Source organism: Pseudopipra pipra, chromosome 23 (assembly GCF_036250125.1).
Source record: "Pseudopipra pipra isolate bDixPip1 chromosome 23, bDixPip1.hap1, whole genome shotgun sequence".
NCBI lineage: Eukaryota > Metazoa > Chordata > Aves > Passeriformes > Pipridae > Pseudopipra > Pseudopipra pipra.
Window position 1 is genome coordinate 452,814 of NC_087571.1, and position 10,143 is coordinate 462,956.

At 52.8% G+C, this 10,143-nt stretch overlaps 1 protein-coding gene across 2 annotated transcripts; it reads right to left on the reverse strand.

Annotated features, from left to right (window-relative positions):
- Positions 1-1,145: 1,145 nt before the first annotated feature.
- LOC135401851 (transmembrane protein 45B-like) lies at positions 1,146-7,870 on the reverse strand. 2 transcript variants are annotated; one of them, XM_064634386.1, is made up of 6 exons: positions 7,711-7,870; positions 4,095-4,299; positions 3,640-3,852; positions 2,785-2,969; positions 1,988-2,133; positions 1,146-1,719 (listed from the first exon to the last, which is right to left on the reverse strand). In XM_064634386.1, exons 2-6 carry the CDS (start codon positions 4,279-4,281, stop codon positions 1,590-1,592), a joined length of 861 nt encoding a protein of 286 aa, XP_064490456.1. In that variant the 5' UTR covers positions 4,282-4,299; positions 7,711-7,870; the 3' UTR covers positions 1,146-1,589. The 2 variants fall into 2 exon arrangements, with proteins under 2 accessions (XP_064490456.1, XP_064490457.1); XM_064634387.1 differs by lacking the exon at positions 7,711-7,870 and adding an exon at positions 5,034-6,371.
- Positions 7,871-10,143: the final 2,273 nt, after the last annotated feature.

Below are 10,143 nucleotides of genomic sequence, written 5' to 3' on the forward strand. Positions count from 1 at the left end.
TCAAATTCCCTCGGCCCCATCGCCTCACAACCGAGGGGTCTTCCGTGGGCTTCGTAACCCCAGACAAGGTCGTATCACCACGTCATATCACGAAGACACAGGGGGGTCTTCGTGACTGTCTGGTATCTTCAGGAGACTCAGCTCCTTCTTGCAGGGCCTTTGTGCCACTGCCTCTCAGGCTGCCACCACGGCAGCAGTGGAAGGGGGGGGGAGCCAAGGTCAACTCCCCCTGCATTCCATCTGGCTGTCCCGGTCCAGCTCCAGGACGTCTCTTGAGCTTCTCAGCTCCTCTCTCTCTCTCCGGTGCTGCATGCTCCAAGGCTCCTCTAAAATAGGAGTCCATGTCCCTCTTCTCCAAGAGGGTCTCCAAGGGAGTTTTGGGGGATCTGGTACAGTCTCTTACCCCAAACTCTGTCTCTCTGCTGCTCTCTTCTTCTCCTCCCTTTCCAGGAGTCTTCTCTCCAGTGCTGCATGTTGTTTCTGTTGCTTCTTGGTCTTATCTCTGGCTCTCTGCCACCGTTTCTCTGGTCAGTCCCGGCTGCTGTTCTGCGCCCATGGAGAAAACACTCTCCCAGCATAACTACAGGCACCTAGCCCAGCTTTATGCTGTTCCAGGTCCCTGCAGCCCCCCCGCTGGGGGCTGGGAGGGGGCCAGAGGCCCCAAGGGGCACAGAGCCCCTACCTCATGGCTCACAACATGGCCACCACTTCTACAACCACCAAAACTACAACTCTTCTCTTCCGGTCTGGTTGTGATATGTTTACATTTTTGCAGGAGCGCCCATTGGGCAGAACTTCAAAACTTCCAAGGGTTTCCACCCCTTGGGGTCTACCACTTTTCTCAGCCTCTGGGGGAAAACAAGGTCCAAACCACGACACCCAGACACACCAAAATCCATGCCAAACCTCCTTCCTCACCTATCTAACTCTGTTAAACACAAGCAGGAGAGCAGCTGCCTGCCAGTGCACACAGGGCACCTCCATCCTTTCCATCCACTGCCACCCCCCAGGCAGATGAATCCATGTTAAACTGCATGCAGTCCCATCCCTCCAATATTTCATCCACCCCCAAACCATTCTGAAGCCAACACTGCCTTAGCCGTGCCTTCGGCCTCGAGGCATTGTATTCAAGAGATCCATCAAGATGGTGTGTTAAAGTACTTTATTGGATACTCTGCACATTAAGCTTTGTACAAAAACCTCTCCATTAACACCAGAGTGAGCAACAGCCACCAGGAGCTTTGAACACTGGCTCAGCTCCCTTCTGAAGAAGCAGAAGTGAAAGTAATGTTAAAAAAATAGCCAGATTGGCCACACCAAGCTGGACCCCACCAGCAAACCAGCCCTGCAGTCTGAGCTGCAGCACTGAGGATTAAAACCTCCATCCCAGACAAGTCTGGTTTGCTCTTGTGACCAAAGGGATGCACAGAAAAGGCTTCACAACTCCTGCTGTGCTCTGCCTCAGGGTACTGCCTCCCACTTCCGATGCTCCTCCATCAAGTGCCACTGTAGTTTATCAAGACTAATTAAAAACCTCATCTCAAGAGCTCAAAGCCAGCATGGAAGAAATTTTCATGCCTGCCAGGGCCTCATTTGTCATCCAAGCTGCTCTCAGGCAGCAGGGCACTGCGGGAGCCCTTGGTGCCTCTGCGCAGGCACAAACCACAGTCCAGCTCCACGTCGATGTCCCCGAACTTCAACTGGCAGGACTCGTTGCAGCTGCAGGAGAGACAGTGACAGTGGTCAGGTGTTTGTGAGCAGCAGGAGCCGTCCTTGGAAGGCTGCTAAGGACTGTCTGCCCTGCGGTGGCACCCAGCTCATCCTTCCCGGCCGAGCCACACTTGGACACTCATGGACACCCACTTTTCTCATCCCATGACACACACTAGTGATGGATTTCCCAGCCTAGCATGGGGTCTAGGGATTGCTCCTGGCCCCCCAGCTCCTGCACTGCTCCAGGCCCCCCAGGTCCCTCTCCACCACGTACCAGCGGGATGCAGCCGCGTTGGTGCCCACAACGGCGAGAGCGCCCAGGTAGTGCCAGCAGAAGCACATGGTGAGGAAGGTCAGGTTGCTGGGATCGCTCTGATCCCAGCCTGGTCCTCCCCAGGGAGGGGACAGCACAAACCCAATCTGGTCATAGACAAAAGAGATGTCAGGCTTTAGCACATCCCTCCTCTTTTCCTCCTGATTTTAGCCAAGCTGTTGCAGATGACTATGAGCACAATTAACCCCAAGTAACACCTGGAGCACTGCCCTCGGCACCCCCAGGCACCCTTGTCTCTCCAGACTGACACAGGGGTGGGTTTCAGGAGGAGATGGATTCTCTGCAGACAATCCTTAGGGTTTGCAGGGCAGCCCAGCATGCCCAGAGAAAGACGATATCCCAAAGGTGACATTGCCAGGCTGTGCATTTCCCTCTAGGCCCAAAGTTGGCTGATTACATGAGAGATTTCCAGATGTTTCCAGTTACATGGAACAAGCAGAGGAAGAAAATGGACCTACTGAAATGAATAAAAACTCTTGATTTTGGTTTCCATCCCTTTTGGGCTCCGATTTCCATTTTCCAGCCATTTCCAGGTCTGTCCACACTGCCTATATTACACATGCACTTCTCCACAATGACAGCTCTGGCACCAAACCTCATTTCTTCTTCTTATTTACCATGATACACCAACCAGCCTACATGTTTAACCCCAACAGATGTGCCATAAGGGGCAGAGCAGCCCTGCTCCGCTCATCTTCCTGGGTGCAAAGCTCAGAGAACAATGGATACACACGGACCTGCCAAAGCCAAGAGCCCTGCAGAAGGAAGGAGCTGGTCCTGAAGGTCTCCAGGATGATGTGGTCTCGGAGGAACACCTCCAGGAGGGCACAGAGGGCTCCAGCAAAGATGGCCATGGCCAGCAGGGAGTGGAGGTGGTGGTCCAGTGCAGCATCACTGTAGTCACGGAAACAGAAGAGCAAACCTGCCAAGATCCACACTGTATTAGCAAGGACACTCTGGGACCTGTTCTTTTAAAAAAACCATCTGAAAACAGACAACACTCTAGATTTTGCCATGATCTGCCTGGTGGGAAGAGCCAGACATCAACCAGGTTGCTGTCCCAACTTTCACCCTGCCAACACCACACAGCCCTGGCACTTGGGTCTGTTCTGCCCCCCGAAGAGCCCTTATTCCTGCAGGGCCCCCTGTGCCCCAGCCAGAGCTGTAGGGCTGCCAGGAGGAACACAGGGCTGGGGACCTTGAGCTCAGAAGATGGTGGGGAGCTTTGCATCAGAATTTGTCCCTCTGTGCATCCAATCAAGGCGGGGGGACAACACCTTTTTGTGACTCCAGAGAGAGCCAGCTGCTTGTCACCAGGAGCAGCACATCCCTCGAGCATCCCCTGTACACCTGGGCCACCCAGCTGGATGGAATCCTTCCTATGGCCGGGTTCACATTTAGGGAGGAACAGGTGACTTCAGCACACAGCCAGTGCCATCACACCTCCACAAACCTTCCAGCTCTGCCTGCACAAAGCCTTGCTGGTCCCAGAACAGCCCAGGAGCTGTCACACATCTGTCACACATCCATGAGCCCCGTGGTGCATCCCTGTCCCGTGTCCTACCCTGCCCCAAGCACCAGGTGGGGCTCACCTTCGATGAACAGAGCCATGGACAGCGAGAGCCGGTCCAGGCCGGGCGGCAGCTTGAGCCGGGACTGCGAGACCATGTCCATGATTCCAGAGAGGAGGAAGAAAAGGTAGATGGTGGAGTAGTGCCAGTGGGTGAGGTCTGTCCAGCTGTGCGTCTTGGGGCTGTACAGCTGCAGGTGGGGACCGGTGGGGACAAACTGCTCCACCAGGATCCCTGGACAGAGAGAGGAAAGGTCACCCTTGTCCTTTCACACAGGGGAAAGGACAAGGCTGCAGGAGAACTTCCCTTGCAGGGCTGAAGCCCAGAGGAAAACATCACAGTGTGCCACCAGCACATCCCCAAGCCCTCCCACACCAGCTGCAGATGTTTCCCATTACAAACAGTCCCAGTCTTATGGGACAAAGCAGTTGCAGCATCATTAGATATTGGGGCAGAGACTCATCATCATCTCTTACCTACTAGAGCAAAGAGAGCTTTGAGAGCCCCCTCAAAGATCTCTGCACGCTGGGTCCCAGAGCTTGGCTGGCCCTCAGCATCACCTTTCTTCCTCAGGTACTTCAGGGGGTACCTCACGGACCACCAGAGACCAAAGGCGAAGAAGAAAGTGCCCCGGAGGGCACTGCCGAGGAAACTCGTCGGCATCGGGCTCGTGTTCTGGACCTGCAGGGACAAACAGTGCCTGGGGACTGACCCAAGGGAGATGCTGGACTGCTCCCTTGCTCAGCATCCTCAGGGATCCACATCCCAACAAAGAGGGTGTACGTGGCTCTGCCATCAGCTGCGAACAAGTAATACCAGGGGTGGGACATCACCGCGGGGAAGCTGCCACTCTGCCCCACTGTGCACACGTGTGTGCATCAATGTGGCTGCACACATAAAGTCATCAGGACAGTGCCAGAGAACAATATATAATATAGCACCCAAAAAAGCGTAACACCCAAGAAAACACAACAAAGTTTTTCCTAATAAAAAGCAACATGACAATTATTTCCTTAGACCATAAACTCCCTCCAAACTAGGCAATTACCAGGGTGTGAATCCAGCCCTGGATTCAGGAGCTCCAGCCAGCCAAGGCTTTGGCAGGAGGAAGCAACCCAGGAACCATTAACATTTCCAAAAGGAGCCTCATGAATATTCTACATAACCTTTGTTTGACACAAGGGAAGAGATTTCATCTCCAGAGGAAGAGATCCAAGACTAAAAGTCTTGACATTAAGTGGGATCAATGCCACTGAGCAACAGGCAGGATGGAGAGGAGCAAAGGTAGAGCAAACTTATATCCTGCAAAGTATTTAAGCCCATACCCAAATTCCTAGAAAAAAATCCCAGTGCAGCAAGTGCAGAGGGAATAAATAATGATCTAAGTGCTTAGAGCAGTAAGCCTTTGATATTACCTTGGGGTGGTCTTGTCCCTTCCAGCAAGACCTCTCTCCTTGCCCTCTGTAAGCTTCTACCACCTAAGGAGGACTCACTTTTCCCCTCCACGTGGTTTTCCGGTCCTTTTCTACAGCTGGGATGCGCAGAGAGGAAGGCATTACTCATCCCAAAGCTCCCACACCGACCTGCCCTTGCATCACAAATCACATCCTCACCGTGTTTATAAATACCAGAGCAAATTGCAGAGGCTGGATGAACAACTCCAGCACGTTTGCCAAGTCCTCCCACAGTAGAAAGTAATTAGGCACTGCAAAAGGAGGGTAGGATGTGGCAAGTGCCTGGGGGGAGGGAGAGCTCTGCAAGACATCCCTGGTCGGGGCTACAGCGCCCAAGTTGGTTGGACTGGCTCAGCCCTGAGTGGCAACCATGGGTTTGGATGTGGAAACCATCATCATCCATTGCATCTGTGGGACACAGACAATCCAGGGAAGGCTCAAAACTGTGTTAAGGTTTCCTTCCAGGAGGGAAGTTACTAAACAGTCTTTCAGGGAGGTGAGAAACGCCCCATCCAGGAGCTGGTTTGAGGACCAGGGATGGCTCTCTGCTCTATTTTGGGTGCCCACATTAGGGTGAGGTGGCCCATGCCCCAGGAGAACCCAGGTCTTTCCTGATTATAGCCTGGACACTCAGCCCAGGGCACTTATCTTCCCTGCACAGACATCTACATGCTGGAGTGACTAACAACAAATGTGATTAAAGCCCATTTAGGCAGCACACAGTTGCACGATATATAACCAAATTTTACCATTGTCCTGTTGTGACTGCCAGGGCAACAGCCTGGGGCTGGAGTCAGGAGCGTACCCTGATCCAGAGACATGTCAGGAACGTTAATGTGACGTGATTAACTGGAGGAGAGGAGAGCAGAAACATCCCAGAGCCAAGAAATGACAAATGACATGTCCCCCCTGCAGCTCCAGAGGGTGCTCCAAAGTCACAGCAGCATCCAGCATTAACCCAGAGATCCATCGCCCCACATCCACCAACCATCCCCCCTTCATCTGAGTGACCAGCAGACCCAACCCACTGTTCCAGAGCTGTCCCTGGGATCTCTTACCCTGACCATCCCACTCCCCAGCAGAGCACCCTCGCTCTACAGGGCCAGGGACCCTTTTGCTTTGAAACCTCTCAGCAGCTCAATCCAGCAAGGCTTTAGGGAGCTGCAATGAGTCCCCTTTGCTTCCCAGCACCTGGACACAGCACAGAATCATTGAATGGTTTGGGTTGGAGGTGATCTTAAAGGTCTCGTAATCCCACCCCCTGCCATGGGCAGGGACACTTTTCACCAGACCAGGTTGCTCCAAGCCCCATCCAATGGGGCACTTGGACACTTCCAGGGATCCTGGCATGTCCTGGGACATCTCTCCGTTAGCAGGGATGTCCCAAACCCACCCTTAGTCAAGCAGAAATGTGCATGTAACCCACTCAAAAAACCCCCACCTTCTTTTATAAAACAACCACTCTTTTGCAGTGAAACCAGACATGTTTCCAAGCAACAGTCCATTTGCACAGCTCATATACTTGAAGCACAGGAAACATCCACAGAGCCCCTCAACCAGCCCAGTGAGCCCAGCCCTGACACCCCTCACCCCCAGCTGCCCCCACCCCGGCACTGAGCCCACGCTCACATAAAAGCTGATTAAGCTTCCAGTGAGCAGAGCCAGGGAAGAGCAGAGACACAGGGTTATTTATTCCTCCTGTGAGCTGGTTTGTCTGTCAGAGCCCCTGAAATATGGCTGCAGTCAGAAGTTATTACCTGAGCTGCCCTTCTCCCCCCACAGCTCCCAGGCTGTGCCGCTCTGCTTTAACATCCATATGGGAGCTGCCTGCTCTGCTTAGGAAGCCTTTCCTGACTGCTCCCAGCCTGCCCAGGTTCAGCTCAGGAGAGACAGCATTCCTGCCCAACTTCCAGGCTCTCCCCTGGAGCCACTGCAGCTCCAGATCCATCACTATTCATGATTTTGACCCCACTTGCCCCAGCTGATGAGGGGGGATCGATGCTCAGAGGGTGCCATCCCTGTGGATACACAAGCATTCCCTACAAGCACCCCTGGGTGCAACCATCAGCGTCCCAGAATAGCCATCTTGTACACAGATGGCAAGACCAGCACCTGGCCATGGATGTTTGGAGGGTCTCCCTTATGTGGATCCTCCTCCATCCTTGGACACTTCCAGGGATGGGACAGCCACAGCTTCTCTGGGCTATCTGGGCCAGGGTCTCACCACCCTCACAGCCAAGAATTCCATCCCAATATCCCATCTAACCCTGCCCTCTGCCAGTGGGAAGCCATTCCCCTTGTCCTGCCACTCCATCCCTTGTCCCAAACCCCTCTCCAGCTCTCCTGGAGCCCCTTTAGGCATTGGAAGGGCTCTAAGTTTTCCCTGGAGCCTTCTCTTCTTCTCCAGGCTGAACAACCCCCATGATGTACCTCCAAAACACAATGAGCTCCTAAAAAGGGGATAAAACCATATATTTCTGGCAGACTGCCTCCATCAGCACCACTTCCACCACCATCATCACCCTGAACTTTGGTCTCCGAGAGATGGACTTTCCACTCCTCCCTTCTTCTCAAGCTCCAGCAGCCACAACCATCCCATGACACAGCTGCTCACTGGTGTATGGGTGGAAGAGTTTACCTGTGACTCCTGCCTGTCCTTCTCCCTCTTCAGAAGTGTCAGCAAGGAGGTTATTACTCGGAAGAGGCAGATAAAGGGAGAAGCCAACACGGGGAGGTGGCCCTCAGACAGGATGTTTGGAGCTGAACATCCTGCAGGCCAGTTCAAAGCACGCTGAGTCAACCAGCTTTCCCAACCTGGGACACCTCCTGTCTGCTCTTAAAAAAACAACCAGCAACTCTTCTGCAGTTTGCAACAAAAATCAGGAGGAGCAGCCAATTCCTGTTCCCATGGCAACCATGTATATTCAGTTGTTATGATGGGCTTTGGGATGACTGGGAAAGGAGCCAAGAAAAGATAAGGCTGCAATGTGGTCTGACAGGGCCAGGCCCTGCTGGAAGTCTCTGAACTGGGTTGCCAGGGACATGACAACCCTTTTAGGGGGTCCAACCATATAAAAGTTGCCTAAGGGCAGGAGATTTTCAGCCAGGAGCTCACAAAACAGAGCAGAACCTTTGTGAGCTCCACCTCCCAGCCCACAGCAGCCAAGAAGGGGACGATGGCTCTCTCTCCCCCCCAGAATATGGGTTGGCAGGACACAGCAGTCTGTTTTACTCCTTTTTACCTCTCTAAAACTCAACACTGCCCAACACCAAGCACCCACAGACACAAACCATCTCTGACTTGCCCATCCCACTGCCAAGGACTGCACAGAGGAGCAAAGCAAGTGCCTCAAGGCAGAGAAACCCCACGGGCCACCTCAGTGTTGCCATCTCCCTCCACAGCACTGAACTGATGGTGCAGAAACACTCAGCATTGCCATCTCCCTCCACAGCACTGAACTGATGGTGCAGAAACACTCAGCATTGCTCTGGAGCCCTGTTCAAGCCCCCAGCCACAGGCACTAAAACCCACTCAGCACATTGCCAATGCAGGATTTCTCCTGTGGAATTGTGTGAGTGTTTCTCTCTCATAAAACCAACCCAAAGCCACCCCCAGCAAACCCACAGGACAAGCCGTGCCCAGCGCCACACACTGGAGCCCCAAGGCTGGAGCAGCACAGAAGCAAAGCAGCTGCACAACCCTCCCCAGGGTGATGGGCTGTGCTCCAGCACAGCCAAAAAAGCCACCAAGCCATAGCCAGGAGCTTTTATTCCCATTATCTCCATATCAAGTGGGAGGAAGGAAGGAAAACAAGAGGTTGGTGGTGGTGCTGGCACACAACCATGCCACACACCCATCACTGCTCATCTCCAACGGTGCCTGAGGAGCAGGATGTGTGACAGAGGGATGAACACACCTGGAAAAGGGTCCTGGACCAGCAGGGAAGCCCAGAGCAGCAAAGGGGCTTCCACAAATGCAGTTTCACCCAAGTTTAAGCTCCAGGAGCTTGTTATAACACTGAATCCAAGCACAGGGAGAAATACAACCCTCACAGTTCTTCCTTACACACCTACCCCTGAAAACAATACAGAAAAAGAAACATACCTTTTTTGCTGGAAGAAACCCAGGAGCACCATCAGGGACCTCTTTCAGCTCAGTTTTCCTTTCTGCAACCACCCACCTCTACAAACTCCAAAGGGCAGCTTAGCACAAAGCCCTTTCCCGGGCAATAGGAGTCAAGTCCTTGGGGAAAGTGGGGAAAGGCAAGCAGGGAGGGCAGCAGCTGGAGAGTGAGGGGAGGAAACAAGGCCCAGATGAAAAGTACCTGCTCAGAGGATCAATGTGCCTTTTTCCATGGAATTTAAAGGGCCAGCAAAGAGTAAAGCTCTTAGAGAAAGTTTCTATGAAAAGGCAAACTCGAATTACAGACAGTGAAAGATGTTTTTCGTGTGTTGAATGGTTGAGGAACGGGGGTTTCTACCCTTTTGACCATCCCCATGAGAAAAATGAGGGTGCAACTGTGAGAAGTGGTTGTGAACAGCCCTGTGAGGAGAGACCTGGAGAAAGGATGGCAACCCCCCCAAATCCCAGAGTCGGTCACACACACCACGTGTGCTAAAATCACTGTGGGCACAAACAGATGCAATTCCATTCCAGTTCCAGCACATGCCTGTCCCCATCTTCCTCCCAGGGAGAGACTGGGGGAGGTAGATCTGTGTCCCACACCCTCCAGCTTCTCTAATGTCCTCAAGCTAAACCTTGAACTGAATTTGATTTGATATTTTTGTGTCCCTCTTTTCCTTTTTCTCTCTCAGCTGTAACTGCAACATCCTCTCCCTGAAGGTTCACCATCGGCCTCGGTGCTAATGAAAAATGTGATAATGTTTGCCTCCTTCCCGGGGGTGGGAGGAGGCACAATCTAATTAAAGGTTTGCCAGCAGCTCGAGTGCTGCAGATGGATGGTTGTTTGGGAAGTGCAAAGGATTATTATTATGATGATGATGATGACTGCTAACACCAGATTTCATAAACAGGCAACAGGGGAGGTGAAGCAGGTGGTAAAAGCATAGG